The sequence below is a fragment of the Dasypus novemcinctus genome, chromosome 3 (assembly GCF_030445035.2).
Source record: "Dasypus novemcinctus isolate mDasNov1 chromosome 3, mDasNov1.1.hap2, whole genome shotgun sequence".
Taxonomy (NCBI): Eukaryota; Metazoa; Chordata; class Mammalia; order Cingulata; family Dasypodidae; genus Dasypus; species Dasypus novemcinctus.
In genome coordinates, this window is record NC_080675.1 from 113,592,967 (window position 1) to 113,615,426 (window position 22,460).

Below are 22,460 nucleotides of genomic sequence, written 5' to 3' on the forward strand. Positions count from 1 at the left end.
ATCATTTAACTAAGCAATAACTAGGTGTAGGTTTTAAGTTTTAAATACACACACACATGCCCAAGTGTGTGTGTATATATATTTCATAACTCTTATGACTACCCCAAGAAGTAGGTATTATTATTCAAATTTCATGTTTGAGGGAACCAGTGTGTCAAGCAGTCAGGAACCAGTGAAACACAGAGTCTAGAAGCAAGCTCAGAGCTCACTCTAAAGCCATGCTCGGATCCCCCTCCCTGTTATCTGCCTCTCAGCTCCCTGAGCCCTCAATCAGACTGTTGACCATGCGTTGCTCCCCAGAGCTGGCTGTCTCTGACCCCCGGAAGTTGGTGGAGGTTCTGAGGCAGCTGTAAGGTCACATGCCACCAAAGCTAGTCACTTTCTCCGTGTGTCCCTCAGCAGAGAAAATGAATATTAAAGGGGAGATTGAGAAACATACCCTGATATTCTGCTGTTATATTTCACATTCACAATAAGAAAAAATAATTCAGCCACTTCCTGCCTGATAAAGAGTTCTTTGTTTCAAAAGGGCTTTATTCATTGTATCTACCACTTCTATTTATAAGCACAATTATCTAGAGTGGAAATTTTCAAATTTTTTGGTCTTAGAACCCTTTATAATCTTAAAAATTATTAACAATCCAAATAACTTTTATAGCTATCAATATTTACCATATTAGAAATTAAAATAGAGATGTTTAAAAAATATGTATTTATTACATCATTTAAAAATAAGAGTAATTAAAGTCCTTATATATTAGTATAAATAATATATTTTAATGAAAATTATTTTTCAAAAAAATTAATGAGAAGAATGCCATTGCTTTACATTTTTGTGAGTCTCTTCTATGGCTGGCTTAATAGAAGGCAGCTTGAGAGGTCTGCATTCAATCTGCTGAGATAACTTTATTTTAGGTGAAGTATATGACAAAAGTCTGTTCTCACACAGGTATATACAGTTGGAAAAGGGAGTAATAGTTTAATAGTTTTTTCAGATAATTGTGGATCTTCTTCTTTGATACTATACCAAAACTTGACAAGTGGAGTTTCTTCCATTATAGAATCTGAAACCTATCAATGAACTTTTCAGAGTCTGTTACATTAAAATCCAACAGTCTACCTTGTACTTTGGGTGGCTCTTTTACTTATGCATGATTTAGAAACTTCACGCATTGGTCATCTGGAAAATATTGGTTCTCTGAGTTATGCAGATTTTCCAAATGTTAGTACATTTTATTCTAGAATATTTTCTTTAAAAACCTCATTATCATCATCCCCAATTCTTCAGAAAAATCTCTAAGTACTGAAAAGCTGTCTAACTCATAGGGATGGACACAAGTTTTCTGCAATTCTAATTTTTCCTGAAAACTCTAACTTTATCATTAGCCAATTTTTTTTCCTTTGAAAGGATATGCTTCCTTTGTTCATTTTTGAGAAATCGTATACCAAATACCCAAGTCTCAAAAACTACAGCTTGTCTGTTAGTCATTCAAGTAAAAATGGGTTTCATGAAAAACATGGCTAGTTCGGCCTGTAACTCAATCAATCATACCAGTGCTTTTCCCAGAGACCTCATACTTTGTACCTGGTTACAAAGCAGAAGTGCTTTGTGTATAATTCCCATTATCTCACAGCGATTATTAAAAATGTGTTATCAAGGGTCAAGGCTTAAGAAAATTAATAATTTTTACTGCATCACTATAAACATTCTTATATGAAACTGGCTTTAAAAAAAATCACACCTTGAGTGCACAGCAGAGAATAACACAATGACTACTAGTACAATTTGGAATCCCTGCCTTGATTTATGCTTAGGGGGAAGCAGTTTTAACCACCATTACTTTTATACCATCAATGCAAATGTCAATACAGTGAAAAAACATATAACCTTTCAGTGTTTTTGTAAATTTAGTTTTGACCTTGTGTTTCCTCTTAAAGGATCTTGGGGCCCCCAGTGATGCTGAACTTGGAGAACTGCTCAAGGGTCACTCCACCACTGATATAAACCTAGAGTTGTTAGGGCCTTAGACATTAAGCAATCTAACCACTTTGTTTAAGATGTGAATTTAATGAGACCTAGGAACATTTTTTGAGATCAAGGGAGATGGCTCAGATCTGAAACCAGGTCCCCTAAATCCCAGTCTTTTCCTGATACCTTACCAACACCTCCCTTTCCTCAGTCCAGTCACAACCCTATCTAGGTTTGGAATATCTCAAATTTGAAAACTCAATTAGATCTAGAGCAGATTCACAGAGACCCAGGTCTATTTCTGGCCCATATCAGGCCACGACTGAGCTAGAACTGAACTGCTCTCTAAGGGTACAGGAAGAAGTGAAGTTTCTTGAAGTGAAGTTCCAAATGTCAGAGTCTGATTTCCTAATAGTCTAAAATTAGTACAGCTAATCAAGTTTACCTATGGGGAAACCAAGGCCCAGAAAAATTTAACAAACTTGTCAAAAGTCACAAGGTGAACTGAACACAGATCAAGCGACAGTTATCATCAGGGTTCTAAATCAGATTAACACTAAGATTACCAGGAGTCTATACTGTGTTGAAAGTATTGTTTTCAATTCATCACCACTTCATAGAAAAGATACAGTACACACTTTACTTGTAGTATTTAATTATTTGATGGCACAAAGAACTGATTCTCAACTATTAGGGGTAAAGAATAGGGTAAAGAATATAATGGTCATTTATCTCCCTGTCCTGCCCTGTATCCGAGTCCATAATACAGCCAAAAACCGGTTGTTGAATACCAAATAAAACCCAAGGCAAAGTTAACTTTTAAACTATACATTGGGTAGATGTCACAGAATGCAAATAATCTGGCACTGAGAAGAAAAATTTTTAAGCAGAGACCAGTAAACTACTGCCCACAGGCCAAATCCAGCCTTCTCTGTGTTGTGTGTTTTTGTAACTAGAGCTTTATTGGAACACAGTCATACTCATTCATTTACACACTGTCTATGGCTGCTTTCTTGATAGGACATAACTGAGTAGTTGAGACAGAGATCCTATGGCCCACAAAGCCTAAACTATTTACTTTTGGCCCTTTTCAGAACAAGTTTGCTGACCCCGGATTTAAAGGAAAGTTAAAAACTTTGAAATTAAAGAAACCTTCTATTTTGTTCTCTGGTTTCTCTTCCTACCCAACCACTAGACCCCGACTAGGGTGCCTTCTTCTTTCCTTATTGCACCAGTAGGATTTTCTTTCTTCCCAATGTTACCCTTGCTCCAGGTTCCAAAGAGTGGGCTCTATCTCTACTCTTACCTTTTAAGCTAATCACTACAGAAAGTTAAAATAGTAGGTTGAAAGCTATGAAATTACTGTTTTTGTAGGTCTAATATGGTTAAATAATGGCAATTTCACATGCTTCGCCCTCCTATTAACCCACTCTGGCATTAACATCAGATTGCTATAAACTTCAGGTCTCTAGAGCATAATATCCAAGCACATCAATTTTTCATAAAAGAGAACAGAGAGAAAATTAGAAAAGGGAATGAGGTACTTCGCCCCACCTATGGAAGATATTCTTTTAACAGAGTAAATTTCAAAAGATTTTAACTGTTACCTTATATCACTATTGACAACATCACATTTAATTAGAGCTTTAATTTTAAAGTTCTTTCAAGCACGATAGTGCACCTGGGTCCAACAATTTTGTGAGGCAGACAAGAGAGCATATAGAAAAGGAAAGAGATGTTGGAAAGGACCTGCTTAGTCACATGGCAAGGGGAAGTGAAGCTGGGACTCAAACCCAAGGCTTCTCACTGCCAAGTCTACTCATCGTAAGTTAACAAGTAATGGTTCTTAATTTTTTTTCTCTACCGTCACACTTTTTACACAGGACTTGTGTTTTCATCAGCAATATTTCTTTACTGGCATTGAGTCTCTAGGAAGTAATGAGGGGAGGAATATGCAGCCCCACCTCCTGAATGGGGATAAGAGAATACAATTTGAAGAAGGGGAAAACAAAAACAAAAACAAAAAACCCTGGATATTCTCACAGATTTCTCCCTATTTCTCAACTGCACAACTCTCTACCCCCATTCCACTCACTCACTGAATAGACCAGGAAGCTCTCGCTTCACAGTTTTATAAGCTGAAAACCACCTCTTTCTCAGGTCTTGAAAGTTTACTACTCACCAACGTCCTTCCGAATCCTGTAGAGAAGAAGGTGTCCTTGTTTGGTTCCAACAAGAAGCCATTCCTCTGGAAAAGAAAATAGCTGTGAAATAGGCTAATCAACCCTAGTAAACCCTATTTCTTTACCTAGAACTTATAAATCAGAAACCAAAGAGGGGAAGCAGGTGGCTCAAGCAACTGAGCTCCCGCCTACCACATGGGAGGTCTGTTTGATTCCCTGTGCCTCCTAAAGAAGGTGAGCAAGACAGCAAGCTACATGATGGGCTGGTGTGGTGAGCTGATGCAATAAGATGACGCAACAAGAGATACATGGAGGAAAACATAATGAGAGATACAACAAAGCAGGGAGGTACCAGGTTGGGTTTCTGGTGCCTCCTGTAACAAAAAAGACCAGCACACAACAGACAGACACAGCAAATGCAAACAGGGGTGGGGGAGAGGTGGGAACAAACAGATGAATAAAATAAATCTTGAAAAAAAAAAAGGTCAAGGAAATGAGTTGCTTTTGATGGCATGTGTTTTACAAAGCAAAGGAATATTTATATTAAAAAATTTCTTACATTATTGACAATGTCACATTTAATTAGAGCTTTACTTTTCAAAGTTCTTTCAAGCATGATAATGCTCCTGGGTCTAATGATTTTGTGAGGCAGCAAGATAGCATATAGAAAAGGAAAGAGATGTTGGGAAGGACCCACTCAGTCACATGACCAAGAGGAATTTGCCCTTGGCCCTTTTATTGAACAATTACTAGGCTAGACATTTTAGGGGATAAAAAAATGGCCCCTGACTTCATTAAACTAACCAAAAACACATAAAGGTTTCTTTATTAAAAGAACATATATATAAATAAATACATATATTTAGTTCTCCTTAGGAAGCAACTAAAAATAATTTATTGGAAGTTTATGAAATTAGAAAATGGACAGTATAAACATGAAATTGGTATCAAATCTCAGAAATGACAACTAAGGAGCATCTCTCAAAGGTTTAATGATTTAAATTTAGGGAAAATAAGAAATGCCATAGGATATTACGCTTACAGAATTCATTACCTCAAAAGGTGGTCTAGCATATAATTACAAGTGTTGGTGAGGATTTGGAGAAACTGGAACCCTCATACATTTCCGGTGGGAATGAAAAATGGTGCAGCCACTTTGGAAAATAGTCTGGCAGTTCCTTAAAAGGTTAAACATAGTTACCATATGACTCAGCATTTCACTCCTAGGTATATATCCAAGAAAAATGAAAATATGTCTATACAAAACTTGTCCATGAATGTTCACAGCAGCATTATTCACAATAGCCAAAAAGAGGAAACCCAAATGTCCAACAGTTGATGGATAATGTGATATATCCACACTATGGTGTATTATTCAGCCATAAAAGGAATGAAGTACCAACATGTGCTACAAAAGGACGAACCTAAAACCATTATGCTAAGTTAAAGACCTAGGAACAAATGCCTAGGGCTAGGAGGTTTGGGGGAAAATTGGAAGTGAATGCTCACAGATTAATACAGGATTTCTTTTGGGGGTAATGAAAATGTTCTAATATTGATTGTGGTATGCATATACTGAAAACCACTAATGTGTACACTTTTGGTGAATTGTATGGTGTGTGAATTATATCTCAATAAAGCTCTTATAAAAAAATAAGATGATGGTCTAGGCCAGAGGTTCTTAAATTTTGATGTGAATCAGAATTATGTGTGGGTTTGTTAAAACAAAGATTGCTGGGTCCTACCCCTACAGTTTCTGATTCAGTAGGTTGGGAAGTGAGCCCCAAGAATTTGCATTTCTAACAAGTTCTCAGGTGATGCTAATACTGCTGGTTTAGGGACTGCTCTGGCCGAGGCTAAAAATAAAGATGTTCAAAAAGAGTTTAAATAATTACCTTTCACATCAATATTAAATCATTAAGAGAAATTAAGCATGTACAGATACTTCCTCAACTTTTGATGATGAAACATAAAATTTACTCTTTCTTTTCATAAGCCCTCTCAATTCTCTGTAAAATAAATAAAATAAATTAGATAACCTTTACTGAGCATGCATTGTGTTCCAGGAAGAGCTAAGCACACATCTTATGTTTTACTTAATCCTTAAAACTATCCTTTGAGGTAGGTCCTTTTTTGCTAATCCCCATTTTATAAATGAGGAAATTGAGGCCTCAGGTGTAAATTAAGCGTCTAGATTCACACCCTGAGTCTTAAGTACATGCTGTGATGTCAAAAGAGTGGGTCCCAGCCAGAGTTTGACAGCCCCCTCCCTTAGTCTCTCCATGGACCCATGGCAGCCTCCCCACCGGTGTCTCTCTGGACATTCTCCCATTTTGGCTGTCAGTGATCTTAGAACATATCTCTGATGCTGCCATACTCAGGCTTAAAAAAAATCCTCTTGAGGCTGCACTACCAAAAAATGCAAACTCCAAAGTATGGTATTCAAGAGTCTATTTTCCATTTTTATTGAAATGTTTGTGAACAGCTGCATTATCATCAAATTCCATAGTACTGGCTAAAAAAAAAAAAGGGAATCAGATTAGATTCATTGAGAGTAAAAAAAAAAAATACATGCTAAATTTGAACATCTTTCTTTAGTCCTTCTCAAGTTCTCATTTGGTACTACTGAGGGAAAACGTATTTATCACATATACAAAGTATTTACAACAATTTTCTTTTGAAGAGTGCACCATAACCATCTCATTCCTGATCCTCAAACTTGCAAGGAAAAGGAGTGTGTCATCCAGATGGCCTAATGGCACAGAACCCTGAAGAGGTGTGGTTTGCTTATGGAAGTCTGTGGGAGCCCAGGGGGCCAGAGGACCAGGGCCTTGTTGGGATCTCCACTTGCTAGGACGTGCATCATACAACACAGCACAACACAGAGAAGGGTAAGTCTGTAAAGGGGCACAGCACAGGGTAGACAGTCCCTCCTAGAGCCAATACTGAATATCAGAATGCGGAACGCTTCATACAAATGGGTAACACACACAAGCTCAGGCCTAGAAAATTGCTGGTGGCCTAATCCAGAGCACAAGGTTGAACTTGATCCCTCCTGGGAAGTAAGGCTAGGCCCCCCTACTCATATAATCAACCTAATGAAGTTCCATCCAACAGTGCAACATGGTCCAACCCCACGTAATAAACAATTCCATTCCTGGCCCACTGCTGGCAGCTGCAGGGAATGCAGGGATGAGTAAAGCCCTGGTCACTTCCCTTCTTTGGGTCATATAACAAAGAATAGTGACTCTCAGAGCATGAACCTATGATCTGCTATATCAGAATCACTTGGCATTTTGAAAAAATACATGTCCCCAGGCACTGTTCCCAGAGATTCGAGATTGATTTTGATTTTTTTTCAGTTATATGAAACATTTAAGTAGTTCCAAGACTAAAACTATGAGATGTCTAGGTTCCATCCTTGTCTACTCTACCCTGTTCCTCCCTTCTGCTACAGACAGCCATTTTAGTAATTTTGGGTCTATCCTTCCATCCATTTATTCATTTGGTTTATCCCTCAATTGTTTCTTTTGAAAATATAAATATTACATTCACGGTGTACACACATACACATACATACACACAGAAAAATATCTTCATTTTTTACAGACTCTGATGTACATTAAGGATTAGGAACTGGGCTCTAGAATCAGACAAATTTATGGGCTATGTGGACTTGGAAAAATTTAATTCTCTAAGCCTCAGGTTTTTCCTCTGGAAAATGGAGTTATTGTTATTACATAAAAGCCTCTAGAACAAGGGCTAGCAATACAGATTAGTACTCAATAAATGGAAGTTACTACTATTAATATTGTTAATTTATTAAATACTTAACGAATACCCATTATGTATCAGGAACTATTCTAGGCACTGTGGATGCAAAAGTATATAAAAGAAAGTCCTTCCGCTGAAGGAATTTATATTCTAACGTGGAGTGAGAAAGACAATAATTAAATACATAAAATATCATTAGGTAGTAATCCATGATAAGAAGAAAGATAATTCTCCAGGTGCAGTCGATGTGCCACAATGATGAAAGAGGTTGTTGATGTGGGACGGGTGGGGTGGGTGGGTATATGGGGACCTCCTATTTTTTTAATGTAACATTTAAAAGAAAATAAATTTTAAAAAGATGAAAGGTAAGGTTCAGTAAGGGATGACAGCATTGGGAGATGTGGCATTCTTTTATATAGGATAGTTAGGAAGGTCCCATTGATTTAGGTAACATTCCAGCAGAGAGCTGCATGAAGAAAGAAGTGAGAGAGAACCACGTAGTGTGTAGAGGAAGAGAGTGCCAGGCAGAGGAAAGAGCAAGTGCACAGGCTGAGGTAGCTTGGCACTGTGTGTTCATCAAACAGCAAGGACAACTATGTGCCTGGTACCAGAGAGAACAGGAATTGAGAGTGTAGGAGGCAAGGGTCAACTCAGCCCAGCAGAATATCTCAGCCTACCTGTAATATCAGGAGTTAAAAATGCTTTTTGACCTTAAATAGAAGGGGAAAATGGAAAGAACAAATGAGTTTTTATATGACTGAGTCTCCAAAAAAAAGCTGGGAGGTCATCAGAGGGGTTGCCCTTATGCACACCTCAGCAGAGTCCCAGGGACAGCCAAAGTAGATACAACCCCAGGTATTGGTTCTACCGAGGGCTACAGAGGCCCACAGGTTCTGTGGTCATGGCAGATGGAGTTCAGGGCCATCTCAGTTGGCCCTACTTTGGAGTTTGTGTTCCTGAGTGTGGTGGAGTTGGACTTAGATGTGATCTTTGTTCACAAGCCTCTCCTGTCACTTCTACCGGACCTGTGATTAGTGCTGGGTATACCCAGGGGACCTGAATCACTGGACTGTCCATGTGATAACCAGGCCCTGAGCCTCGAAAGACTTTCAACTCCTACCCTCTGGTTTATTCGACTTACCCCAGCCAGCTAACAGGGAGGTGAAGAAAGTCAACTACCACACCAGGGAGCCAAGAGTGCCTACAACTGCAAACAGAATTGCATCCATCATCCAAGTGGAATCTATGCACCCTCTTGATACAGAAGTGGAGTGGACATAACCATCCCAGAGTCCACAGAATGGAGGAATAGAATATGGATTAGAGTGGACTTACTGATATTCTATTCTGGAACTACTGTGTATAGCAATGAAAGTAAATGTAGCATTGAGATGGAGAAAGTGGCCATGGTAGCTGCTGACGGTGGGGGGTGGGAAGAAGAGATGTGATGTGGGGGCATTTTCAGGACTTGGAGTTGTCATGGGTGGTACTGCAGGGACAGTTACTGGACATTGTATGTCCTCCCATGGCCCACTGGGTGGACTGGGGGAGAGTGTAAACTATAATGAGGACCACTGACCATGTGGTGCAGCAGTGCTCAGAGATGTATTCACCAAGTGCAATGAATGTCCCATGATGATGGAGGAGGTTGTTGTTATGGGAGGAGTGGGGTGGGAGTGGGTATATGGGAACCTCATTTTTTTTTTAAATTTCTCTTCCCCTTCCCCCCTCCCCGCCCCAGTTGTCTGTTCTCTATTTGCTGCATGTTCTTCTTTGTCTGCTTCTGTTGTCAGCAGCAGGGGAATCTGTGTTTCTTTTTGTTGCATCATCTTATTGTGTCAGCTCTCATGTGTGCAGTGCCATTCCTGGACAGGCTGAACTTTCTTTCACGCTGGGCGGCTCTCCTTACAGGGCGCACTCCTTACGCGTGAGGTTCCCCTATGCGGGGACACCCCTGCGTGGCAGGGCACTCCTTGTGCGCATCAGCACTGCACGTGGGTCAGCTCCACACGGGTCAAGGAGGCCCAGGGTTTGAACCACAGACCTCCCATGTGGTAGACGGACACCCTAACCACTGGGCCAAGTCCGCTTTCCCTCATATTTTTTTAATGTAACACGAAAAAATATAAAGACAAAGAAAGAAAAAAAAAAGAGTGTAGGAGGTAAATTCAGCGAGGCCACATCATGCCATGCATTGCCAGCCATGATAAGGACTTTGGAATTTATTTCTAGTTGTGATGTGAAGCCCCTGAAGGGTTTTGAGCAGAGGAGAGATGTGATCTGATAAGAGTTTCAAAGGATAGCTCTATTCCTGTGCAGATAAAAAACTGAAAACAGCACAAAGGCAAACACAGCTTGAGCAATCAGAAGACTACTGAACATAGGTGATTAGTATTTAAAGTGAGATGATGGTGCCTCTGCCAAGAGTAGAAATAGTGAAGATGGAAAGAAGTGACTGGATTCTAGATTTATTTTTGAGGTGGGGCAGCCAGGATTTGCTGATGTATTGGATATGGTGGATAAGAGAATGAGAGAAGTCAAGAATGAGTCCAAGGTTTTTGGCCAAGCCAACTGAGTAAACAAATGCCATCTGTTGAGATGTGGAATACTGGGGGAGAAGCACATTTTGGGAAGTGGAATCAAGAATTCCATTTTGACACAACCAATCCAATGTCCACATAGAACAGGTGGCATTGGAATGGGAAAAGTGGACATAGTGGACGAAGGGTATGGGGAAAGGCAGGAAGAGATGAGAGGTGGAGGCGTCTTTGGGACATGGAGCTGCCCTGGATGGTACTTCAGAGGGAATCACCGGACATTGTAAATCCTCACAGGGCCCACTGGATGGAATGGAGGAGAGTATGGGCTATGATGTGAACCAATGTATATGAGGTGCAGAGGTGCCCAAAGATGTACTTACCAAATCCAATGGATGTGTCATGATGATGGGAACGAGTGTTGTTGGGGGAGGGAGGGGGGGGGTGGGGGGATGGGGTTGAATGGGACCTCACATATATATTTTTAATGTAATATTATTACAAAGTCAATAAAAAATAAAAAAATTAAAAAAAAAAAAAAAAGAATTCCATTTTGGACATGCTACTAGACATCCAAATGAAGATGCTGACAAGGGAGTAGGCATTATACAAGCCTGGAGTTTAGTGTCCTCCTCATTTCCATTTCTAAGGATATGGCTTATGGTAACTCTAAGTCTTTGAGCTCAAATATTGTCCAGCTCTCCATGATCTGGCTCCTAGAGGTTCCTGGATGAACTTTTCCATCTCAGGCTAAGGGCACAATGTAGATAAAAGAGGTGATGACTAGGAGTAGCAATGTATATTGCTGCTAAAGTCTAAAACTGTAGCAGTTCTGAGGTAGGAGGCATGAAATGGCCTTTTGTAGACTAATACCTCCCACAGCACCCTAGGAGGCAAAGGGCATTTCTCCTGTTTGGTGGGAGATCAAGGAAGACCAAAAGCTACCTTCCATTTCAAAACTGTTCCTGAAAATCACAGACATAGGGATTCTTTACTGTGATGCAGTAGAGTTGGTGAGAGAGGCCAGGAAATACCTGTAATAATGGTCCCAGAGACTATCAGTGTGAAGGTACTAAGTAGTTCAGCAATTTCAGGGGAGAACTTCCTATAAACATGTCAGGGTTTTGACAAGCTAAGTCAAGTGTCCCAAGCAGTTGTATCACTTCTTTTCAGGAGCATATATCATAGGCTGAGTTGGGTGCCTCTCCTCCATTATACCATAACAGGCTGCACATATCTCTAGCATCATTTATCATGTATCAAAATCTGTTCATGTCTGTGTCCCCCACTGTATTCCAGAAGAACAGGTACTGTTTCTTAGTCATCCATGTATCGCTGCCTAGCAGAGATGGGCCCATTGCAGAAAGGACTAAAGCCCTTTCTGCAATGTCAGGTCTTTCATTTTATTTTATTTCTCTTTTTCTCCTCTATTTCTAATTTTTACTGAGAACATTTATTGACATTTAATGACGTTTACTTGAGATGTCTGGAAGAAGTAAGATTCACACCTTAACCCAAAAGACTAGGGCAGCTTACTGTGGAGATGTGATTTTAAAGAGGCTTAAGGTTGCTGAAGATAGGAGGGACATTAACATGAAGATGTGTGGGGAAAAGCCCTCCTGAAGAGGATGAAGAGCTCTTCAACGATGACTGGGTGGCATGGTCAAGAGATGATATGGAGGGATCTCAGCCACCACCTCGATTCCCCTAGACCTACTGTGGGTTCCTAACTCAGTATAAAATCCCATTAAGGGTTCTGAGTTTCCTTTTTAGGTCCTTCATTTATAGGACTTGGACACTGACAGAATAAATTTATTTCTGCTTGGTCCTTGATGGCTGTTAACAGACACAACCACTCATGCACGAGAGCACAGTGTTTATAATTAAGAATCAAAGTTTGGACTCCTGAAACCTTTATTTTCCAGAGCACAAAAGAGATGCCTGATTCTGCTTTCTGGACTCGCTAATTCCAAAAGGATTATGCAAGGTTTTACTGGTTAGGTCTCATGACAGTGTGGAATGATGTTCTACTGACAGTTAGGGAACTTTGGATATAAAGAGATCAACCACTTGCCTAGATTAAGACTTTTAAGAGTAAACAACGTTGAGTTACCCACTAAGGGGGTGGGATGGGTGAAGCATATGGTGCTAACTTGTTCAGCGACCAAACAACAAAAATAGTGTTGTCCTTCACCTAGAAACAACACAACTATCTGGATAAACTCAGGTCCTGGCAGGTTGAGAACTTCCCACTGCATTGTCCCTCCAAACTGGGCCAAAACTGAGCAGCAAATAAGGAGAGCGCACCTCCAGCCTGCAAGGACAGGTGGAAAGTCTCTAAAATGCCTGGGCCCCTGGGGCTCTCCCAAGCAGTTCCAAGGCTCTCGCTATCTACAGCCTGTGGTCACATCTCCGTCCTCCCTCATCCCAAGCCCCGCTCGGACAGCGTGCGACCGGAGCCCACACAGCCAGACGCTTGACCACTTCCTCAGCATCGCTAAAGGTCCGGGCCGCTCCCGCACAGATCCCACTTCCGCGCCCCGGCCCCTCGGCTCACCCCAGGCAGCCAGACAGTCGATCTGCAGAGGTAGCTTTTCTAGGATCGGCACCGGCTCGAAAGCGTCATGCATGGCGACGAGGGGAGTCAGCGCCGCAGCCGTCTCACCCCAAGGGGGCCGGGCCTGGCTTGGGGCGGACACCAGGCCCGGTTAAGGGGAGACCGAGATCCAGCCACGGGTACCAACTAAAGGCCCGTAGGCAACAGAAACATCACCAACCCCCGACTTCCTGTTGGCTAATCCCGCCCCTTCCGCAGTCGAAGTCCCTCCCCTTCCGCTCTGGCTCCAATGGACCCCCGAAGTTGTAACGGTGCCGGACTCCCCTACTTCGCTAGTACCGGAGTTTCTTCCTCTTGTGGCCCGAGCAGGCATGGGCACAACGAGGAGGCGCACTGATCTTAATCTTAGAACTAGTTTAGGCAGTGTGGTGTGGGCTTTGGCGTCGGCCAGACCTGGAATGGAGATGTGCCATTTAGGAAATTAGATGTCTTTTAGGAAACTTCTCTCAAGTCCTGTTTCCTTATCTGCAAACTGACTACCTTCCACCTAGTGTTGTAAGTGCTTAGCAATGCCTAACACACCCTAAGCATTCAATAAATGGTAGCTGTATTATTATTATTCCCAAGTTTACCTTACCTCTATTTTCAAGGTTGTTCTGGGCCGGCGGTTCTCAAAATGTGGTCTCTGGACCAGCTTTATCAGCATTCCCTGGAAACTTGACAGAAATTCAGTCTCAGGCCTCATTCTACTCCTCGATTAAAAGTTTGCATGGGAGTCCAATGTTTTAGTAAACCCCTAAGGTGAGCACATGCCCTGTAAATCCTGAGTACCCCACTGTAGTTGGCCAGGGATTCTCAAATGCAGCACTATTGACATTCAGAGCAGGATAATTGTTTGTTGTGAGAAGGGTTGTTCTGTGAATTGTAAGCTGATTAGCAGCAATCTTGGCCTCTACCCACTGGATGCCAGTAACACCCTCCCCACAGTTATGACACCAATGTTTTCAGACACTGCAAAACATTCCTGGGGACAAAATTGCTCCAGTTGAGAGCCACTGTTTTATGTCAATGGTCAAACTTTATTGTGCATACAAATCACGTGGAGATCTTGTTAAAACGTAGATTCTGATTCAGTAAGCCCAGGGTAAGGTCCTCACTGAAGATGTCTAATAAATTCCCACATGCTGTTGATGCTTCTGGTCCTTAGACATCATTTTGAGTAACAAGAGTTAACTGAATAACTCTTGGGAGTCAGTCAAATAAACTGTTTTTTACAATTGCTCTTCCCATTCCCACAAATTTGGCTTTCTCAAGCTTTCTTACATCCTGATATTCCTTTCAGGAAGCTAAGGGACATAACTCTACCCTCTTTCTGGTCCTTGTGTAGTATGAGGTATTCCCCCTGGAGAATTAAAGCAACAATACCAACAAAACTAAATTTGAGTCTGCAAGAACTGTATCTGGCAGTTTCTCCCCAAGGGAAAAGGCAAGTACACAACAAAATTAAGAATTTGGGTTTAAAGCAAAAATGTAAAAGAAAAAAAGGTGTTAGTCTGTGACATGACGTCAGAAAACTGGTACTAGTGCACTTTATTTGTATACAATGTCAGTTTCTTCATCTTTCAGTTTCTTCATCTGTACATCATTACCAAATGCTGTTTGTGAGAATCACATAAAATATTTTCAAGTACTAAGAAATGCAAAGAATGCTAAACAAATCTCCTTATGATATGGCTAGATTTCACCACAGAAGGCTATCACCTTCTCAAAAATTTAGATTTATCAAATACTGTGCTGAAAGAAAGTCTAATACCTTTTAGTTCCAGGCCCAAGGGACAAGACTAATGTAAACAATACAAACTCTAAGTAACAGGCCAGCGTGAGACTATAAATTCCTTCTGCACCTTGTCTAAGAAATGATATGCCATATCCAATCTCAATGACATAGGAAGTCTTGAGAGAAACCTATAGAATTTGTACTATGCCATCCTATTTGACAGAATAGTTTTTTCCTAGTCTCAAGTCAATATCTACCAGCCTCGAAAAATACCTGAACCAACTTCCTTGATGCATTGTAACTATTATTCACCTGCTAAGTTTGAATGTGCAAAAGAAGTATAGAAGGTAATAATACCAAACTTTTGCTAGTAGGTTAGCATGAGAATATAGTCCATTCTTCAGACTGTTTGTTCCCTAGAGATATAACCTAGGTGATTTTTAAAACATCATCATAGCAGAGTTATAGAGAAATGCTACATAAATGTTAACACTTTCACTCTAGTTATGAGTTAGGACTTTAGTTAATGTGGTCGGTCACTGGATTCTATAGAAAATAGGACTACCTAGAGTAAAAGTCATAGAAGATTTCCTTAAGGAGGACTCTGGGAGGAGAAGGATCTTAAGAGAACATTCTGGGGGAAAAAAAAGAGAATATATTCATATTGTTAAAATTTTTTATATTAAAAAGTGACATGAACTTTTTATGCAGAACAAAAATCTTGGGAAAGCAAAACTGGATAAAACTATTAAAACAGAAATATAATGTTTCAAATCAATCCCATCACCTTGTGATGCCTCTTATAAACAGTTTCTAAATCAACACCAGATACAAGAACAGTCAATCCTAAAGAATGAGCAGCAGTCCAGGGCCTCCATACCACCTCATTCAAGGATAACCATTTAAATTAAGCCAGAAGATGTTTCCTTTGTAGTAAGCTCCCACTTCTAAAGTCTTACAGTCCCTCCAGCAGGGTGCTCACTCACAAGCACTTAGATGGGAGTGCCTTTCTGGACCTACAGTGAATGGCACTGCTTACAACACCAGTGTTGCCCCTGGAGGCTTACAAAACAGTAGTTAAAAGTCCCGGAGTGTGCATCTGCACCACATTGCCAGCAATGGGATGTGTCACAATAGCAGATGTCAAAAGAGTTAAGCTAATATTTCTCTTTAAATTACCTCTGAAATAGAAAAATCTTTAATATACACCATTTGTAAACAAAATTGCACTTGATTTTGCAGTTTTAGATCATCTGAATCACACTGTAACAGTTTTTCTCTCCTTTTTTTTTTTTTTTTTCCTTTTAATCATTGATAGAAACACGGCTCTTTAACTCAAAAGGGCCCTTTATTCTCAAAACTACCTCTGCAAATTGTAAGCCCCGGCTTCCTAGGAAACTGAAAAGACAACGAACAATGTCCCCCTATCACCTACCATACTCCCTAAATAAATAAAAATCAGGCGGTTGCTCCTGGAGATTGCATATTATAGTCTTGATGTCATCGTCCTTTAGAAGATGTTAAATTTTTTAGTTTGACAGATTAAACAACTGAAATGTTATAGAAGGTTCAGGAACAACACACATAAGTTGTATAAACATCCATGTCAGGGTGTGGGAGAAAAAGGGGCATCAATGTTGTAAATAAGAAACTTGTGTAGGTTTTTCTCATCCTATGGACTTGTTTTCAATAAGATGTTCTCCTTGTTCCGACATCTCTCGCCAGCTCCAATGCACAATGATCAAAGAACAGATCAGGAAGTCACTGCCTCCATGAACTCTGAGGAACAATGGTAGAAACCTGACACAGAAGCTGATCTCTTCCCTGATATTGGCCATCTTCAACTACTAATCTCACCAATCTTTACTCCATTTTGGACCTTTCAAAGTGTGTAATCATTCGTTCCTAGGGGAAAAAAAAGGTTAATTCTAAACATATTAATTTAAAAACATCTATATTTCAACTATCTTCTACAAAGACTACCATTTATTTTCCACAATTGATTAAATATTTGAGAGCAAATGTTCCTAACCATCTATGAAGATTTTGAAACATAAGATTGCCCAACCTCCACCCAGATCAACTGAATTAAAATCTTTAAACTCTGGACATTAAACCACAAATGAAAAGGAATTGCATATTTTAGAGTCAATTAGAATTAAATTAATATTCACATAAGATTGAGCTTTAATAAAAATGTATACCTCCTCTGACTGAAGAATTTAAATGGAAGAAATCATTAAGGATATGGGCAAAATTTAGCTGCCAGGACATCCAATGCAACACTCAGCTGAGCATTATAGAAAAATATTAGAAAGAACTTAATTACAAAAATACAGGACTGTATAAAGAAATTATGGTATATCCTTACAATGAAATATTACTCACTAAAATTACATTTGGTAATAAAATAGTATTTACAGTATCCCATTTCATTTAACAAAATTATACATACTACCATTTCTTTTCCTGTCTAATGTTTTTACCTTAGAATTCATTTTTCCTTGTTTGATTTGCTAAGTACCTATCACAAATTTATCACAAATTCCAAGTGAACCATAAATACCTTTTCAATATGATCAACCTTATCAGATAATATATCCTTTTCACTTTTTGCTTAGAAATACCCCTCCTGAAGCTCTCTTCTCCTGCTCTATTTTAGACTGGTTGGTCTTCAAACCTGTCATACAGCTGTACCCTGGGACTTCCTTATATTGCCACCCTGGAAATTATCCTCGCCTGTCTTATGTTGGATTCTTTTATTTCCTAGATCCCAAAGCCGCCTTTTTTCTTAGTTGATTTCATCCTTTTTATGGAGAACATTTCCCACTACTTTCCTGAAAAAGCATGCATAGGATATCACTTTTTAAATTTATTTTTTCCTGTGTGAAAACATCTTTATTTTACCCTCAGGCTGAAAGAGTTTGGCTGGGTATACAATTCTAGGTAAAAAATAATTTTTCTCAGAATTCAAAGGCATTGCTCTAATATTTTCTGACTTCCAAAGTTGCTGTTGAAGAATCTGAAAATGTTTTCACTCCTGGTTTTTCATATAACTTGATTCTCTTATAATTCACTTAAGTACTTTTTCAGTTTTAAAACAGAAAGGGCTCAATATTTACTGGAAACACTTGCAAAGTCTTGCATAGCTTTTTCACACAGGAAAATATAAACTGATGGGTAAAGTTAGTGCCACTGAAAGTCCTATAGTAAAGCTGTATTCCAAGGAATGGTGCAGTTGGGACAGACTCAGTCCTCTCTGGTTGAAATACAGAGGTGAAGCTAAAGAAAAGCACTGAAAGTAAGCAATTAGCAGAGAAAAGCCCCAAAAGGAAGTAACAGATACATCAGTGTAGGATGATCTGGGAACTACAGAACACACCATAGAGAGCAAGATGTGATTTTGCTAAGTTTAAATCTGAAAAATTGGGTTTAAAATTATTTCAATGCATACAACAGTAAAGGCATGTGACACTGTGTGCTGTATCACAAAGCAGGTCAGTGGGAATGCACAAACCATTTTAATAGCAACCGATCCCAACTTGAGTATGAATCAGTCAAGGTACTTCCAAATGGCTTTCTGCAATCAAGAGGCTCTGGAACAACCTAGTATTCAAATTCTCTCTAGAACTAGTACCCATGAACCCAGACTATATTCTCACTTAAGACTTCATTTGAAGGCTTCTAGATGAACTATGTGGAAGTTTATTAAAAAGTTAACAAAACAACAGTAGTATTAACTATAATTTTAATTATCTGAAGAAAATAGTGACAGATAACAAAATAGTAGGTCATTTTAAGTAATTTATATTTTGTTTTGGTCTATTGTATTACTTTCTCAATACTTTTCCTTCCTTATCATTTTTGCCTAGACTAGGGTTAAATTTGAATTTCTGAAGGATAAAGAAACTAGACAGTGGAAGTTATGCAATCTAAACAAAAGCATTCTCAAGTATAACCATATAAGTTTGGAAAAGATAAGGAGGACATGTGCATATGTGCAGAAAGGTAATTTTTTTGAATGTCTATGTTCTGATATTAATAATTCAGTTCTTATCCTTTTCAACTATACCAACTATAATTTTTCAGGTGATTACTGAATCAAATATGAAAAAATCTTCCTAAAAAGAAGACTCATGACTTCCTATTAAGTCACCAGATCAGTTTATGCACGTGATTTGATTACTAACCTCATCTGAATCAAGAAGGGCTGGAAGTGCTCTGCAAAGAGAAAAAGCACCAAATTGGACAATGTGAAATGGAGCTCTAAATGGTTTACAAAGAAGAGTAGAATGAGTACAATGTGAAGCTTTTCTGTTATTATCTAAGATTTACATCTTATTAATGGTCCTTTCAGGAGGGAAAAAAACCCCCACAAATACAAAAACCATATATAAATGTTATATATGTAAAAATATACATATATAGCTCCTGCATTCTAAAAGCGCTAATGTTTCAAGAAAATTATAGCCCTGGAACTCAAAACTCAAAAACTATAAATTAATCTTAAGAAGACATAGCTAAATCTTTCTAAGGAGAAATAACATTTGAACATATAATTCCATAGGCTTTTGTCTATAAATCATTCCTAATCCTTTATATTTACTTCTCTTTTAAAGTTAATTTACAAGCATTCTCATCCGTATGCTCTTCAGCCAAAGTATTGATAATTTAAAAGAAGCAGTACTAACTATGAAATAGGATTCCTGTTGTAATGATTCAAAAACTTACACATCTGTCACAGAAGAAGGAACATTCTCTTCTACCCACTTCAAATCATCTTCCTGATAGGAATATACAGGTATCAGTTGTTAATAAAATGTAATGAATAATACCTCTAAGTAAGTATTTAAAGAGGTCTTTAAATTTAATATTTTGTCACTCTGAAGTAGTTCATTCACATAGTAAATGGGAATGCTGACAGAAACGTTAAATTATTTTTTAAAACTATGTAACAAAAATATAAAATGATGTTCTACATAATTAAATGTTCTTTTCTCAATGGTCTAATACCAAGAATTTGCTTCAGGCAGGCTTTGCTCTTTAAAACTGACATAAACTCTACAGCCCTTAATGTAGAGTGGATACATGCAGTTCTAAACCAACTGCTGACTGAAGAAAACTTTGGGTGTTATTAATGAAACTATGGCTTCATTAATGAAAACCAATAAACAGAACCAGCAGATTGGTCTTGTACTTTTATTGACACACAGTAACAAACCATCTAGTTAAAGATTATTAGGCCTTAGAGTCAATTGTGTCTGCTTAAAAATGTGAATGTAATATATATTTAAAAAGCAAGCCTAATTATAAGCATATGTACAAAAATCATTAAGGCCTATACATAACTGATGCACTTCCCTAAGGGCTGTGGGACAAGACAAAGACCAAAGAGGAAAAGAAGTCATACTTACTGCTTTGTTCACTTTACTATTTCCATTTGGTTCTTGTTTGGTACTTCTCATTTTCATTCCTTCTGTAGAGGAAAAGAAAATGCTGACTTGTTAAAACTACGTTAACAGACCAGCAAAGATTGCAAAAATGGAGTCAGAACTTTGTTAAGCTTACTGACTCTGAATTATACTACAAATGTTACTCTATCTTTATACTTACACTGTGAAGCTCAAAGCTAAATTTTTAGCTCATCTCTAGCAAGTAAAATTGACCTGTCATGTGCATTTATTTATTGAATTTACACTGGCTTCATTTTAAGTTTCATATCCTTATTTTCTCTTCACCCTAACTTCCTCAAATACCAAACTGAGGAATGATGTTATAAAATAATAAAGGCATTTATATTAAAGTATCCTGATTTTGATACCAGAAATGTCATACTTATTTCTAAAAACCAGAAAAATATTTAAAGCAAAAACAAAAAGTGAATTTTATCACTACCAAAGCTTTCTTTCAGCATAGGTTCCTTTTGCTCATCATCCTCTTCTTCCTCAGATAATGGTGAAAAAGCAAACCTGGCAGAAAGAAGACAGAATTGAAGGGAAAAAATTAGAAAACTATTTTTGAAAACTCCTCCATTATTTGGATTTTACCATACTAGTTACTGAAACTGCAATTATAGTCATTCAAATATCAGTTTAATAAATAATGAAATAATTCTTCCCTTTTAGAAAGCTGTCAATTGCCTGTATTAGCAAGGGAAAAGCAGTACAGTATCCTGGTTTAGAGTGTAGGTTCAGCCACATAATACCTTAGACAAGTTAATTTCTCTGTGCCCCAGTTTTCTCATCTGTAAATGGGGATAATAATGGAATGTTATTCACAGGAGTGTTTTGTGAAAATTAAATAAGTTACAAATAAAGTGCTTAGTACCACACCTGACATAGAGTAAGCATTCAATAATGTTCTTCAAACTGAAGAATATCCATCACATAGAGGTAAGTAAATTCTCATGTAATTTAAAATTTTTGCCTTCAAATTGGGAGTTAAGATATGGCAGCCTGATCTTCTGTGTCCCAGGTAATTTAAAATGTGTTTCCAAGTGGAGAGCTGACTTTGTGTTCCTGAGTGTGATGGAGTTGGATTAGATGTGAACTTTCTACACATGCCTCGTCTGTCACTTTTACTGAACCTGTGGTTGGTGTTGGGGTTGGTGTATACCCAGGAGATTTCAATCTCTGGACTGGCCATGTGCCAGCTAGGCCCTGAGCCTCAGCAGTTGCAGCTCCTACTCTCTGGTTTGTTAGACTTGCACAGGTCGGCTAAAAGGGAGGTGAAGATGTTCAACCACCACATCAGGGAACCGAGAGTGCCTACATCTCCAAGCAGGAGAATAGCAACCATCAACTGTATGGGATCTAAGCCCCCTCTCAATAGAGAGGTGGAGTGGACATCACCAACCTAGGGTCCACAGGATAGATGAGTAAAATATGGATTAGAGTGAACTTACTGGTATTCTACTATAGAACTAGTGTGACTAGTAAGGGAAGAAACTGTAGCATTGATCTGGAGAAACTGGCCATGGTAGTTGCTGAGGGCAGGGAGAAAGAAGAGATGAGATGTGGGGGCATTTTCAGGACTTGGAGTTGTCCTAAATGATATTGCAGGGACGATGCTGGACATTATATATCCTGCCATAACCCACTGAATGTACTGGGCAAGAGTGTAAACTATAATGTAAACTATAATCCATGCGGTGCAGCTGTGCTCCAAAATGTATTCACCAAATGCAATTAATGTGCCACAATGATGAAAGAAGTCATTCATGTGGGAGGAGTAGGGGGGTGGGGAGTGAGGTATGGGGAAACCTCTTATTATTTTTTAATGTAACATTTTTTGTGATCTATGTATCTTTAAAAAAAAAAAAAGACAATTTAATAAAAATAAAAAGGCCTGATCTTGGATACCTCATGCCTTTCCTTCCCAACTTCAAAGAGACTCAGTTAAGAAGCTGCCAGACAAATAATTCCTAGAATGCTTTAGCTTTAACCACACTCTGCAGTTTTTCATTTTATTGTTGCCTACTATTTTTATTCTACCTTGTTTTTAAAATCTCCGTTGCATGATAAAAACTCTTAATAAGCTTAGAATAGTAGGGAACTTTTGTACCTATTAAAGGGTACTAACGAAAATTCACAGCAAATATCACTGTTACTGATGATACCTGAGAATGATTCATTTTAAAATCAGAGTAAGACGAGGTGTACTC

At 38.8% G+C, this 22,460-nt stretch overlaps 2 protein-coding genes across 10 annotated transcripts in view; both read right to left on the minus strand.

Moving 5' to 3' along the window:
• Positions 1 to 13,302, minus strand: part of VPS39 (VPS39 subunit of HOPS complex) — a 47,243-nt gene extending 33,941 nt beyond the window's left edge. For 3 of the 6 annotated variants that reach the window (XR_011648414.1, XM_058294000.2, XM_058294002.2), the window contains exons 1-2: positions 13,021 to 13,302; positions 4,152 to 4,217 (exon numbers count right to left, since the gene is read on the minus strand). Coding sequence is in view for 4 of the 6 variants with exons in the window: in XM_058294000.2 (XP_058149983.1) it covers positions 4,152 to 4,217; positions 13,021 to 13,093 (139 nt within the window). In the remaining 2 variants the exon portion in view is untranslated. The remainder of the gene's footprint in view (positions 1 to 4,151; positions 4,218 to 13,020) is intronic. The other 3 variants (XR_011648413.1, XM_058293999.2, XM_058294001.2) reach the window with 2 other exon arrangements.
• A 1,279-nt stretch (positions 13,303 to 14,581) lies between these two features.
• TMEM87A (transmembrane protein 87A) overlaps positions 14,582 to 22,460 on the minus strand; it is a 74,320-nt gene continuing 66,441 nt past the window's right edge. For 2 of the 4 annotated variants that reach the window (XM_058294009.2, XM_058294008.2), the window contains exons 16-20: positions 20,693 to 20,766; positions 20,212 to 20,273; positions 19,529 to 19,581; positions 18,988 to 19,018; positions 16,081 to 16,702 (exon numbers count right to left, since the gene is read on the minus strand). In XM_058294009.2, coding sequence (XP_058149992.1) covers positions 16,661 to 16,702; positions 18,988 to 19,018; positions 19,529 to 19,581; positions 20,212 to 20,273; positions 20,693 to 20,766 — 262 coding nt within the window. In that variant the 3' untranslated portion in view covers positions 16,081 to 16,660. Of the gene's footprint in view, positions 16,703 to 18,987; positions 19,019 to 19,528; positions 19,582 to 20,211; positions 20,274 to 20,692; positions 20,767 to 22,460 lie in introns of all 4 variants that reach the window. The other 2 variants (XM_071214134.1, XM_071214135.1) reach the window with 2 other exon arrangements.